The 14,322-nt window shown below is 51.3% G+C and overlaps 1 protein-coding gene across 4 annotated transcripts in view; it reads left to right on the top strand.

The window, feature by feature from the left end:
* Positions 1-14,322, top strand: part of APLP2 (amyloid beta precursor like protein 2) — a 62,584-nt gene that overhangs the window by 35,006 nt on the left and 13,256 nt on the right. For 2 of the 4 annotated variants that reach the window (XM_086383125.1, XM_086383124.1), the window contains exons 4-11: positions 4,706-4,818; positions 5,785-5,981; positions 6,568-6,785; positions 7,824-7,991; positions 10,883-11,013; positions 11,879-11,953; positions 13,259-13,417; positions 14,077-14,205. In XM_086383125.1, the coding sequence (XP_086239251.1) occupies positions 4,706-4,818; positions 5,785-5,981; positions 6,568-6,785; positions 7,824-7,991; positions 10,883-11,013; positions 11,879-11,953; positions 13,259-13,417; positions 14,077-14,205 (1,190 nt within the window). The remainder of the gene's footprint in view (positions 1-4,705; positions 4,819-5,784; positions 5,982-6,567; positions 6,786-7,823; positions 7,992-10,882; positions 11,014-11,878; positions 11,954-13,258; positions 13,418-14,076; positions 14,206-14,322) is intronic. The other 2 variants (XM_086383128.1, XM_086383127.1) reach the window with 1 other exon arrangement.

The raw sequence follows: 14,322 nt of genomic DNA, 5'->3' as shown, positions 1-14,322 counted from the left end.
CGCAGCTTTCTGGCACTGATAGGTGACTTGTCTGGTTGCTCACTCTGCCTCTCTCGTTGTGGGCACCCTCTGACTTAACAGGGTGAGCCTTCTCTACAGCCCTGAGTGAGCACGCTGCCCTCAGAGTGGCCCAGCTTCGTTCACGTCGAGAGTCTGAAATGACTGTTAACAGCCCTAGCGCGCATAGTACTGCAGCAGCCTGAGGGGTGGACTTCTGGTCCCCTTACTTCGCCCACACATTTTGCTGAAGTCCTGTATCGCCAGCCAGATCAGACTCTGTGCTTAGTGTTCGGGAGCTGAAGGAGTGAGTCGTAGCTGCTGTAGACGTCAGGGCGGCCTCGGCCACGCCCTGTGCCACCTGCCCATCTGAAGGCTCAGCTGATAAGGGTGTTCTGACTCCATGCATTTGTATGAACAGTCAGAGCGAACTTGGGGACCACTGTAACATTTTATCACCCAGAAGGAGGGTTGTTCCAAACATGGTGAGTGTGTTCATCCTGACCACTCAGCGTCAACACACCTGAGTTATGTTCACACATCTGAAACCTGGGTGACTTGGGCAGATTTGGTCATAGAAGCTTAATGGACTAACACAGAGTATTAAGCGAGGACAGCCTGCAGTGTTCTGTGGCAGCCTGGATGGGAGAGGAGGTCGGGGGAGAATGGATACATGTACATGTATGGCTGAGTCCCTTTGCTGTTCACCTGAAACTGTCACAACATTGTTAGTCAGCTATATCCCAATGTAAAATAAAAAGTTTAACAAAAAGTAGACAGCCTCTGTAGTTCTGTGGATGTGTTTATTTTTCAATTAATATTTATTGGAGTATAGTTGCTTTACAGTATTGTGTTAGTTTCTGCTGTACCACAGTGAGTCAGCCATGTTTCCAGATCTTTTTTGAATTTCCTCCCCGTCCAGGTCTCCGTAGAGCACTGAGTAGAGCTCGCTGCGCTGTACAGTCCACTCTCGTTGGTTCCCTATTTCATACCTAATCGTGTGTATACGTCAGTCCCAGGCTCCCAGTTCCTCCCACCCCCCTTCCCTCTAAGTATCCATTGCTTTGTTCTCTGTGTGTGGCTAATTCTGTTAACCATTAACTTAACCTGTTCCCCTCCCTCCCTTCATCAAAACCTTTCCTAACATGGGATTCATTGCTTTTCTCATTCTCATGCGTAGCAAACTAACAGAGGCAGCACCTGAGTAACAGTATTTAAAATACATAGTAATGACTTTGTTTTAAAAATGTTGGGTGGGGGAAAGGACACTGCATGCGCTTAACACAGTTTATTTAAAACTGAGGACCCTGCAGTGGTGTGAGGCTTTTGAAAGGTTTTGCGTGATGTGGTTTTGAAGATGTTTTTTCTTTGCGTTTGGCTGTAACGCATCTCTGGGTACGAGGTTTCATTCATTCTCTGTAAAACTCTCAAACTTAAGGAAATGAAAGAGCATTCTTGAATGCTATCTACACAATAGATAGATAGTACCTAGCAATCATTTCTTCCTTTTGCATCCTTGTCCATAAGCCTTTGCAACTCGATCTTTCCCAGTGTGGCTCTTTTTCACTGGTACTTATATATTCAATGAGAAGTTACACTTCGATGTTCCCCCTCAAACTGAATCTTATAGCTGACATTACTACTAGTTGCCTCGTTATCCATAAAGTTTTATCTAAACAGGCTGGTCTGAGTGGGACAGAGTTGGTGAAGTGTGAAGAGGCAAGGGTACTAGTATTTTTGGGGAAGGAGTTAGTCATCTCTGACATTTATATACACACGGACTCCTGCACCTAAAGAAGGGAGCTCTGTGAGCCTGTGGCTGTTTCTGTCCTTATTTATTTCTGGAAGGATTTTTGGATGGGGATGGTTGCTGTGATGTCTTATTCTCAGAAGCCTCGAGGCGGGGCCAAAATAAAAACCAAAAATAAATGTATTGCCAAGTAAATACAGTTATTGTCAACAATGAGAGCTGGTACTTGGATGTCAGAATTCAAGTGATTTCTACTTAGATTGAGCCTCAGATTGCTTCCCCAGTGGAGCTGAATCCTGGTTTGCCACTGGGCTTTGCCTATACTAAGCTGCAACTGTAAGCCTGGTTGATGGTAAACTTTTGTTTCTACTTCCCTGGGGCCTTTGGGGCCCTCGAGGGCAGCACTGTGTGTAATTCACCTTTGTATTCCTGCATTAATGTCAAATTGAGCTATTGGGCCCCCAAAGTCCCTGTGCTAATAGTGGAGCGAAACCTCACTGCCCTGTGGAGGGCTGTTTTGATATGGGGCAGCTGCTTGTGAAGACAAGAGAGTGTGTTCCCCCTCACAGCAGGTCAGGGGCTGCCCCTGGCCTCCCAGAGACTGAGGCCTGAGGCTGTGGTGAGGCTGGGAAGCTGGTCTACGTGTAGACTTCACACCAGTTCAGGCCCTACAACTTTTCTTTTTTTGACCTTGCCACTTGACTTGTGGGATCTTAGTTTCCCCGCTAGGGCTTGAACCCGGGCCCTGGCAGTGAACACACCAAGTCCTAACCACTGGACCACCAGGGAATTCCCCCAAGACCTTTCTTGCCAGACAATTTCCTAATTAGGTTTTCCTTTTTGTTGTTTTGTTGTTGTTGCTGTTGTAAAACGTCAGAGCTGAGCCTGCCCGCCTCCTTTCCCCTCCCTACTTATCGCGTCTCCCCTGAGCCGGCACCACCTCGGTGTCCTGCACTTGGGCCCTGTGAGGCCTGTCCATGATGCGTCAGAAGAGCCTGGGATGTTCGTTGAGTGCAGATCACTGAGGCCCACCTTGGACCTACTGACCCAGAGTGTCTAGCCTTTTATTATGGACATTACAAACATACCCAGACACAGAGAGAATCATCGCCTTACCCACCATGTGCCCACTGCCCAATCAAATGGGCATCAGTTCATGGACTACCCTTACCCCATCTGTGGCCCACTCCCAACAGCCCCTCATTATTTGGAAACAAATCACAGATACCTTTTTTTTTTTTTTTTTTAATATTTCAGCATGTATTTCTAAAAGATAAGGGCTCTATTTTCTAAGCAGCTATGTGTAATTTCCCCCCAGCTTTTTATTTTTGAGAAGCTTCAGACCTATGGTAAATGCAGTCGTGAACTCTGTACCTGTTACCTGGGCTTCCAGTTTTGCCTTATCCGTCTTACTCTGTCTATTTTGTGCACTTTACTTACTTTTCATTGTTAAACCATTTGAAAGTGAGTTGGGACTTTATGATAGTTCACCTCCAAGTAGCTTTCAGCTTCTTAAGAGCAAGGGTGTTCTCGTGTTATGACTGTGGTACAGCAGTCACACTTGGGACAGCTGTCCTTAGTGTTCAAATAATGTCCTTTGCAGCTCCCTTGAAAAAAGGGTGATGTATTATATTTAATCTAGACAGTTCCTCAGCTTTTCCTTTTGAATCTTTTATTTATTCTTTTGGTAGTATGTGGGGTCTTAGTTCCCCAACCAAGTATCTAACCTGTGCCCCCTGAAGTAGAAGAGTGGAGTCTTAACCTCCGGACCCCTAAGGAAGTTCCTGAGTCTTTTATGACAATAATATTTTTGACAGTCTAGGCCCTTTGTTTAACACAATATCTCTGAATACGATTCTGTCATATTGTTGTGTATCAGTTCAGTTCAGTCGTGTCCAACTCTTTGAGACCCCATGGACTGCAGCATACCAGGCTTCCCTGTCCATCACCAACTCCCGAAGCTTGCTCAGACTCACGTCAGTCTAGTTGGTGATGCCGTCCAACTATCTCATTCTCTCGTTGTGTATAATTAGAGCCAGGCAATGGCAACCCACTCCAGTCCTCTTGCCTGGCAAATCCCATGCACAGAGGAGCCTGGTAGGCTGCAGTCCATGGGGTCACTAGGAGTCAGACACGGCTGAGCGACTTCACTTTCACTTTTCACTTTCATGCATTGGAGAAGGAAATGGCAACCCACTCCAGTGTTCTTGCCTGGAGAATTCCAGGGACAGGGGAGCCTGGTGGGCTCCCATCTATGGGGTCGCACAGAGTCGGACACGACTGAAGTGACTTAGCAGTAGAGCCAGATGACTGTAGCAGAAAGACGTCTAGGTGATGTGTTCTCAGAACATGACTTCCATCAGCTTATCACTCACCCGGGTAAAGTTGTGTCTGCCAGACCTTCCCTCTGCAAAGACATCTCTCCCCATTTTCCATTCACTCTCCACTGACAGTCTGTACCTGGATCAGTCATCACAGTGGTGGTTTGTCTTAGAGTGAGGTGTCTGTAGGTACACAGAGGGCTAAAGTAAAGTTCACCTGTACTTTGGGAGAACAGGCAGTCTCAGTTTCCTGGACATTTTGTTACTTGACGCAATGTGGGCAGAAATAGAGGAGTGAGAGGCTGGGACTGTTGTTGGTGTGAAGTCAGAGGTGGTGGGGAGTCGACGTGTGTGTTTGAGGTCTTGATGGGCTCCTCTTCCCATTTTCCCTGCCGGGAGTAAGGGATGGAGGGTGGGGAGGAGGGAGGAAGTCCCAGGCGTCACGGCTGTGTGTCTGCTGGCCTGGAGCCGAAACGTCCAGTTGGCTCCTGCAGATGAGCTGCAGCTCAGCTCACGCGCGTCAGAGACTGCTCCTGTCTGCACGTGGCTGCGTGACCGTCCCAGTGACCCGCAGTCAGGGTCGTTTTCACCTTGAATCGTGATCAGGTTTGCTCCTGACAAAGCTTCTCTTTTCCAGTGGGTGAATTTGTCAGTGATGTGCTGCTAGTTCCAGAGAAGTGCCTGTTTTTCCACAAGGAGCGGATGGAGGTGTGCGAGAACCACCAGCGCTGGCACACCGTGGTCAAAGAGGTAACGGCCGGCCGGCAGCGTCAGGGGCTGCCGCTCCTGTCAGGAGAGAGAGGAGCGCGTTTCTCCAGAAGAATAATAGTCTTCTTAACTCAGTTTTGTCCCCTTTATCTCATCAAAGTTTACAATTACTTGTGTCTTCTAAGTTAAAAATATTTGGAAGAAGAATAGCTATTTTGGTAAGGAAGTACAGTATTAACAGTCCAGCGCCTGGAGTCAAGGACGTTAAAAGGATTGCTGAGAAGCTCTCGGCAGGGCATCCAGTAAGGCTGCCGCAGACCCCAAGGCCTGTGTGGAAATATCCAGTTACAGAAGATCTGTGTGGACGTGCGTGCTGACGGGACCAGAAGTCATTTCACTCTTCTCTGAGGAGGATGAGCTTCCGTAGCGTGTCCTCCAAGTTTAGTTGGTTTTCCCTGTCGGTTGCCTTTATTTTGTCTAATTATGAAGTAATTTGAATTCCTCACCGCTGAAGAATGCATGTTATTACTGACCACTATTAACCAGTGTTGATAATGACTCAAAGAAACCACCACCACCACCACCACCCCAGCCTTAATTTTTTCCACCTTTGGGCTTTCATTGTTTTGGGCCAGATAACATGTTCCCATTGCAGGTTAAGCGAAATTTGTAAATCTGTAAAGTAGTAGCGTCACAACTTTTTGGCAAAAAAAATTAATGTGTCCACGAGAAAGGCTTAACTTTGTGATTTAGTGAGGGCTTCTTCTGTGATTTAGTGAGCTAGGGGTGGGGATCTCTGAGCGCACTGCTGAGTCCTGAGAGAGCTAGGGGTGGGGTCTCTGAGCACACTGCTGAGTCCTGAGAGAGCTAGGGGTGGGGGTCTCTGAGCGCACTTGTGTCCTGAGAGAGCTAGGGGTGGGATCTCTGAGTGCACTTATGTCCTGAGAGAGCTAGGGGTGGGGTCTCTGAGCGCACTGCTGTCTCCTGACCATGTTCCCGGGCCCCCAGGCCTGCCTCACTCAGGAGATGACCCTGTACAGCTACAGCATGCTGCTGCCCTGCGGGGTGGACCAGTTCCACGGCACCGAGTACGTGTGCTGCCCGCAGACAAAGGTGGTCCAAACTGCGGTGTCCAAAGAGGACGAGGAGGACGACGATGACAACGACGATGAGGATCAGGAGGAAGACTACGACGTTTATAAAAGGTGAGTTCTGTCCTGAGCCTGTGGGCTGCTGTGGCTGCTGCACCCAGGCTCCTGGCTGAAGCCTGTTCCTCCAGGGCGGGGCCAGCACATCTCACTCGACTGTGGCTGAGCCCAGGTGCACCAGTGGCCTTCATCCACCTGTCCTCCTGGCCACGCACCTTCTTGCACGATCACTCGGCCCCTGCTCCCTGGCGGTCAGCTCCTGATGAGGTGGCCAGGCTCAGGGCTTTTAGCAGCATAGCTCACTGTGAAAGTGAAAAAGTGAAAGTGTTAGTCACTCAGTCATGTCTGACTCCTTGCCAGCCCATGGACTGTAGCCCACCTGGCTCCTCTGTCCATGGGATTTCCCAGGCAAGAATTCTGGAGTGGGTTGTCATTCCCTCCTCCAGGGGATCTTCCCAACCCAGTGATTGAACCTGGGTCTCCTGCATTGCAGGATTCTTTCCCCCCGTCTGAGCCACCAGGGATGGGCTGAACTTATTACTCCCTGCCTCTGGGCTCCGAGGCTCAGAGCAGGGAAAGGGAGTCAGTGGTTCTCTGTGCGCAGCAGTTGGTGGTGACCTTCCTTTTTTGTTGTGACCTTTAGTGAGTTTCCTACTGAAGCAGATCTGGAAGACTTCACAGAGGCAACTGCAGACGAGGAGGACGACGACGAGGAGGAGGAGGAGGGGGAGGAGGAGGTGGTGGAAGACCGAGACTACTACTACGACACCTTCAAGGGAGATGACTACAATGAGGAGAGCCCCACCGAGCCCAGCAGCTACAGGGCCGCCGCGGAGGAGGAGATCACTCATGACGTTAGAGGTAGACCACCTGGCCATCATTTACTTACAATCTATTAATATTCTTTCATTCATTTACAGGCTGCTTGCCTCCCAGGAGGGCGGCTTCATGCCCCAAAAGTGAGGTCAGCTCTGGGTGCTACCAGGTCTGGCAGCGGACAGATGGAGTCAGGAAACTGTGATGTGCATTGTGAGGACTTAGAGAATCAGAGAGACCATGTGGTCTGCCCTCCGGCAGGATTCTCCCATATCCAGCCGGAGATGTTCCCGCCCGGGAGCCCCTTCCTCAGTGAGGCCAAAGTCCCAGGTTTTGGAGTGGACGTCACTTCTTTAGTTCTTTTCCTAAGTGTGTTCCAATCTGTAGGCTGCCCTGCTTGGCCATCAGGGCATCTGGAATTTGATGACCTGCTGGTAAGGGATCAGGGCCCTTTCAATTTCACCGTTAAATAAAAAGTAAATGTTTTAGCCCACTTCTTTGCAGCCCCCTGCTGACTGTATATCTGAAGCCATTTAGGAGCTGAAGAATTGTTTAGGGTTCATCCAGGAGCCGATGACTTACCGAGTCTAGAAGTTTGTGATTAACCTTGGAGAACAGAAAATGTACACTGGCGCTTTCCAGAGGCCTGAGTAGTGTTTACGATGGTGACCGCCACTGAAACTGCCTCTGCACCCGCGCTGCCTTCCTCTGCCCGGGGCGCCCCTGAGACGGCCAAGGCAGGCAGCTGTCCCCACTACACAGACCAGAAATGTGAGGCTCCCGAGCTGTGCGCTGTGGAGTTCCTCCACATCAGCCCTTTCCCACTCTAAGCTCCAGACAGTGCAAAAAGCACTGCTCAGTGTTCTCAGGGCCCAGGGCTCTCCCTTGCCTCGGGAAGGAAGAGGACCACATGCTCAGCGATGGCTGGCAGCAATGGTTGGCTGGGACCCCCGGGTCCCACCCCGTCTTGGCCTTTGCTGAGGTCCAGTGTCACTCGGACCTTCTCCCCTTGCTGGTCTGTAGCTTTGTGAGCCCCCGAAGCCGCTGCCCTGCCCCGCTGACCTTCTGACCGTTTCCACACAGCTGTCTGCTCCCAGGAGGCGCTGACGGGGCCGTGCCGGGCCGTGATGCCCCGCTGGTACTTCGACCTCTCCAAGGGGAAGTGCGTGCGCTTTATATATGGCGGCTGCGGCGGCAACAGGAACAATTTTGAGTCTGAGGATTATTGTATGGCTGTGTGTAAAGCGATGAGTAAGTCCCGTCCGGCGTGCGTCCTGTGGCCGCGTCTGTGTGGTGCTCCCCGCCCACTCGGTGTCACTGTCGGTCTGCCCTCCTCTCTGTGCTTTCTAGAGCTAGCTCTGCTTTTCTGTCGGCAGTTGTCAGCTCAGTTTTCTGTGTCCTGTGCTCGCTGTGGGCCTGGTGGTGGTGGTGGTGGAGGAGGAGGAGGTGATGGTGGTGATGAAGGAGGTGATGGCGGAGGGGTGGTGCTCCCTCCCTGCCCGAGGGGAGAGCCTGGGGCCTGCCCTTTCGGGAGCCCCTGTGTTTGTTGGGAAGGAGGCCCTGCCCTCTGCTGTCAGACACTGAAAGGCATGAAGGGCACTCGGATAGGCCATGAGTTCTGCACATGCTCATGTCCAGGCTTTGTCCCTCATTCTGGTCTTGAGCAGCCCTGTTGCCAACCCCCACACGCTCGCTAAGGGGTACGCCTGCTCTCCAAGGAGGTGACAGTAAGGACACTTTGGGACGCTGAGAACATTGGAACATCTTCATGCACTCCAGGGAGCCTGCTCTGCAGACAAGCGGTGGTGACTGTTTCCCTAGTATTCTGGGGGACCTTGGGTCACACAGAGCTTTAGGGAACAGGGAAGTTTTGTTTTTTTTTCTTTGGTCACAAAGGAAATTCCACGTTCAGTGGAGTATGGTTCACTCAGACATCAATAGGTTGCTTTTCTTCGTAGTTAGCCCTTTTCCTGTTGAAGATTCTCATCTGGAGCAGTTCTGACCCGGGTGTAGGAAAACCCTTTGACTGGACAGACCCTTCTGCCTTGTGATTCTGACACTCATTGCCAGTCCTGGTCATTTGCTCTAAAGATTTTTGGCTCTAGCGTCTGATGGCTTTTCATTCAAAGGTTTCCTTCAGACCCTTTTGTTCCCTCTTAATATGATATGGTATACTGTTAGTGCTCCCACTGTAGCCGCTGCTCTGTGGAGTTTTTATTTGAAATCATTGAAAAGATGAAAGAAAAAAAAAGAGCCCTTAGGGGACATCAGTGGCAGAAACTTTTTCTTTCAGGAAAGACAGAGCTAGAAATTACAATGATTCTTCCTGCTTTGTTAAACTCCTTAAACTAAGGGGCAAGAAAGCGTTGTTTGTGGCGGAAGCCTGAGGAATCGAGGTCATTAAAGATCATGTTGAACGTGAGGTGCAGTCTTTACCCAAAGGATCAAATGTTGACGGGGCAGTAAGAGACACCAGGCGACGGCAGGTGGTCAGAGCACGAACGGCTTTGAAGTCTGCAGAACCGGAGTCTCCTGTTACTGTGGAAGGAGAAGCAGTGTGTCCGTGCACTTGTGGAGCCCCTGACTTGAGCGCTTTGGAAGATGGTAGCGTCACTGTCCCTTGAAAGGGACCAGCACCTGCGGGTGTGCTGGCTTCCTGGGCCGTTTGCTTGCACACAGAGGGCATGTGGTTCCGGGTCCGAGTCCATTGTCTTCAGAACCAGACCTCCAGGTCTGCTGCTCCTGTGCCCTTTCATTCCAGGGTGGACGCAGCTTGCGCTTATATTATCTTTATCCGGCCCAGTGATATGAACCAAAGGCTCTGTCTCCAACACGTAAGCCTTTAAGCTGCAGGCCTACATCACTGAGGGACGTGCTTGTTGGCACGGATGGACTTCAGCGCTTTGAAATTCTCCTGAGTGTCATGGGGAACGTGGTTTCTGAAGCAATCTATATAGATTCTGACTTAGTGACAGTCTGCAAATTGGCTGTTGAGACCTTATTTAAACTTAATGTAGGAACCAGATATTCTTGACAAGACTTTGAGCCGTAGCTTTTAGGTTTAAAACTCAGTAAGAGGGTGAAAGGGAGACGCTCAGACAGAAGCACGTGGAGTGGCTGGCTGGCTTGTGCTCATGCTCATCAGTTTGCCAGTTGCTCGCACGTTGTGCTAAAGTTACGCGGTTCTGGGAATCAGGTGAGTTTGTCTCCGAATGGAAATTTGTTGAATTTGGCTTCTGCTGTCCACGTGGCTCTCAAGTGTAACCGACAGAACAAGTTGTGTGAGCAGGCTGCCTGACATTCCTCCCTGCCCTGGGAAATCCCCAATGAGTCGGGGTGTTCGGCGTTGCCACAGGTATTTCTTAAGAGGCTAAGTAAACCTGTCGCCTCCAGCTCCTGGATGCGGATAAGCTCCTTTGTGCAGACACTCGCCTGCCTGGGGCCACCAGGAACCTGGACTAGGCATGCGGAGTGTTTGTTCTAATGGGCTGTTCTCTGGGTGGTGGCCGGGTGAGGCCCTCGAGCGTCATGGATGGAAAAGCCCTGAGTGGCTTCACTTTCACGGCAAGTCCTTGTGAGACGTGTTGTCTCTGCTGGGGGCCTGAGCTGAGGGTCCTCCAGCGGGACTGTAAGCTAAGCAGAGGCAGCTGGGGTGTTTGGACATTCTCTGCCCAGTCTGTGTACAGAGAACATACAGTTGAATCAGTGGCCCAGCGTGAGTTGTGACCTAAAAATAGCTGGAGAAAAGGCAGCCTGAGCCCTGCAGTGCCTTTTCACGTCTGCCGTCAGCCCTGTCTCTGGTCAGATGCACTCAGTGACCAAAAGGGTAGGTCAGGTAGTTAATTTTAGGTTTTAAGGTTTCAGGAACTGAGGGAGGGTAAGAAGTGTTCTCTTCTCTGCCCCTGAAGTCCCAAGTAGGTACCTCACTGGTTCTGAAGGTACAGGGGGTGCAGATGGGCCTGGCGGCTGGATTTTGGGTAAGGAAGACAGGGCGGAGTCCCGCCAGATGGGCGCACCCCTCTGAGGTGGTGCCGGACACACCGGTCCCTCCAGCAGGCCCAGCTGGGCTTCGTCCCCGAGCACCGTGCAGCTTCAGCATCAGGCCGGGCCCCGGAGAGAACCGTCCGGTCATTCTGTTTCAGTTCCCCCAACTCCTCTGCCAACCAATGACGTTGACGTGTATTTCGAGACGTCTGCAGACGACAATGAGCACGCACGCTTCCAGAAGGCCAAGGAGCAGCTGGAAATCCGCCACCGCAACCGGATGGACAGGGTAAATCTCGGCCCCTTATCTTTGTGGTGTCAGGGCTTCATAGTTGAAGCAAAGGGACACCGCCTCCTCATGTGAGGCGTGTGAGTGTGAGCGAGGCTGTCCCCTGGATGGGACTGGTGCCCGCCCCTCCCCCAGCTCCGTGATGGTGGAGTCACCCCTCCCAGGGCTTTACTGTTCCATTCTGCCAGGAGGCACTTCCTGTCAACATTACGTTCTGCTTGTTTTTTTTTAAGTTTTTTATTTCTGAAAAAGGGAACTCTATATCAATATTGTAAGTAGAAAGCTAGTATCATTTACCATTAAAAGAGAGTAACGATACTAGTACATTAAATGAAAGCAGTGTTAGAACATTCTGGCTAGATACTGTTGCCTGCTGAAGGTCTGAGTCTCTGGGTTTCTTTTCCTTAAAGGAGTTGGAAGTGTCAGAGCAACAGGAGCACCACGCAAGTGCAGCTTTCTCCTAGACTTACCCAGAAGGGTTGAAAGAAAACTGAAAAGGGACTATTTGCCAGGTCTGGGCAGCAGCCTTACGTCTCGTGTGTTGGGAGAAACCTGTTACTGTTCTGAGAAGCAGGTGTTAGCCCTCCTCCCCTTTCTTGTGAGGAGACTGAGGCACAGAGTCTGGCAAATAACGCACCCAAGGTTACGGACGAGGCAGCCATGAAACAGGGCTCCCCCAGCAGGGCACTGACGCCAGCACCTCCTGAGGCAGCCGCCCTGGACAGACCTTGAGCGCGTGGGCGCGTGGGCTGCGCACTCCTTGTGTGCCTTCCCACATCACGTTCAGAGCCCCACAGTATTTTTAGAAAATGGGACCATTGTTCCAGAGATTATCTGGTCATAGTGGCTTTGACCTTTGTTCCAGGTGAAGAAGGAATGGGAAGAGGCTGAACTTCAAGCGAAGAACCTCCCCAAAGCAGAGAGGCAGACTCTCATTCAGGTGAGACGTGTCCTCCAGGGAGGGGCCCCAGGCAGACCCTTCAGGATATGGTCAGAGCCAAACTCCCCACAAGGTGGACGTTGACACCCCCTTTTAATTCAGAGTTCGTGTCACAAGGAGGTCTTCGCTGCTTTGTTTTCCCTCCCAGTGGTGTTCTCTGGAGTTGCTCACCTGCCATGGAGGGAAACCCAAGCCCAGGGCAGAGCACACACACCTTTCATGCCCAGAAGTAACCTCTGCTCAGCTGTGTTTCTTCTCCTCTCCTGGCAAGTCCTCAGGCATCGTCCTTCTTAGGCTGCTCCTTGTTTTCTGCAGAAGTGAATGCTTTTTTTTTTTTCCTGTGGCAGACTTAATTAAAGTCCAAAGCAGAAAATAGAGCTCTCTGATGCCAGTTCATCTCTAACTTTGGATGTAAGAATGTAATCTTAGAACCTCAGCAGCTGCCTTCCCCTTGACTAGAGGAGGGCGTCCACAGGAATTGACAGGACCGATTTGGGACTCATGACACTAGTTGCTGTTTAAGTCAGCTTGTGTTTATGTTTTGCCAAAATCTCTCTGCTCGTGATGTTGAATCACCTTTGCTTTTTCACCAGTAACCTAGAAAACCCACAAGTGTCCCTTTATGCACTCTTTGTGGGGGGGCCTCAGCTCCCCAGCCTTAAATTCTGTCTGCAGACTTGGCCTGGCACCTGCAGGGAGCCTGCCCTTCACCACGTGGTCTGAGTGGTCAGCACCACCTGCCCTGGGGCTGGGCTGTGTGTTGCAGCCTGTCCCCCATTGGTCTGTGGTTTGGGGGCGCCGTGTTACAGTGTGGGAAAGACAGCCTTTCATTTCTCGCAGCGCACATGGAGAGGCCAGGCCTGGGCTCTGCGTGCTGGGATTTCCATCCCTAGAGGTGCTGAGGAGCCTGCATGACACCCAGATTTATGTGCTCTGGTTAGACGGAGAAGTACAGTCAGCCCTTGAACAGAGGATCCACCCCCCACACATGGATATTTTCAGTGGTAGACATCACAGCAACGCTCCATCCATGATTGGCTGAATCCGTGGATGTGGGACTGCACATAGGGAGGGCCGACTATAAGTTAGTTACACAGGCTCTTTGACCAAGGAGGATTGGTGCCCTCAACCCCTACGATGTTCAAGGTCACCTCTAAAAACCCTCAGACCCGACCCCTGCTCCCCCCGAGTCTGCGCCTCTTCCAGGGGCAGTGGGCACAGAGAGGCAGAATGGGGTCTGCCCCCGTCTGCGTGCACGCCTGCAGGGGCATGGATCCCATGTGGTTCCTTCCTTCTTTCTTTCAGCACTTCCAGGCCATGGTGAAGGCGCTGGAGAAGGAGGCAGCCAGCGAGAAGCAGCAGCTGGTGGAGACGCACCTGGCGCGTGTGGAGGCCATGCTCAACGACCGCCGCCGGGTGGCGCTGGAGAACTACCTGGCGGCCCTGCAGTCCGACCCTCCGCGGGTGAGCACGCCCAGCCCTAAAGCCCAGGGTGGCTTGTGTGGGACCACTTCCGGCTCGGGGCCGCCGCAGTGCAGACACAGCTTCCCGTGGAAAAGCAGAACCTTGGGTTGCTAGTCGGTAGTTCCCCAACTTGTGCATTTTTATAGTAGCCTTACTTCCAAAGAATAAAAACATGTGTCCCATGGATGAAGACTTTTGAACCAATTCTATTTTAAATCAGACGATGAGCAAGTTTATATCACAGCTCTTTTCTGCCAGTGCTGTTAGACTTGATCCTTCAGCTCTGACTTGCCTTGCTCTGCGGGGACAGGGTGTTTGTCTGTATCCTCCTTAAGCAAGTGAGGTCTGTCCTGAGTATTTACAGCAGCAGATGCTGAGCTCAGGAAACAGCATAGATTGAGCTAGAAGAGGAAGTGGGCTAGAGGTTCTGGGAAATACTGTCCGTAGAGGATCCTCTATAACTGTGGAACTTAGCTTTTGGTACCTTACTTAGAAAGGTAGCTTCTTATTACTTGGTAACTGAAAGCTTTTCAGTGTACAGGTTTCATTCCTGTGCCTTGCTGAGGCTGACATTCTCAGTGAGTTCTTAAAACTTCACTTTCCTGCCTGTTTTCAGTTCTGTAGTCTCTGGACGTGAAAACTCCCGTTCTGTCTTGCAGCCCCATCGCATCCTTCAGGCCTTGCGGCGCTACGTCCGCGCTGAGAACAAAGACCGCCTCCACACCCTCCGTCACTACCAGCACGTGCTGGCTGTCGACCCCGAGAAGGCGGCCCAGATGAGGTCCCAGGTACGGCAGACGGCGGGGAGACCGCCCTGGCCCGTGCTGCTTGTAATTAGTCCTGGAGAATGACCTTTTATTTCCAGAGACAGTAGGTCCAAGAGCTGGGTTTTGCAAAGGTACAAA

The sequence above is a fragment of the Bos grunniens genome, chromosome 29 (genome assembly GCF_055505025.1).
Source record: "Bos grunniens cultivar Pamir isolate PY7600 chromosome 29, Bosgru_T2T1.0, whole genome shotgun sequence".
In the NCBI taxonomy this organism is placed as follows: Eukaryota; Metazoa; Chordata; class Mammalia; order Artiodactyla; family Bovidae; genus Bos; species Bos grunniens.
The sequence above is the reverse complement of the archived record's forward strand: the minus strand, read 5'-3'. Positions and strand labels throughout refer to the sequence as shown.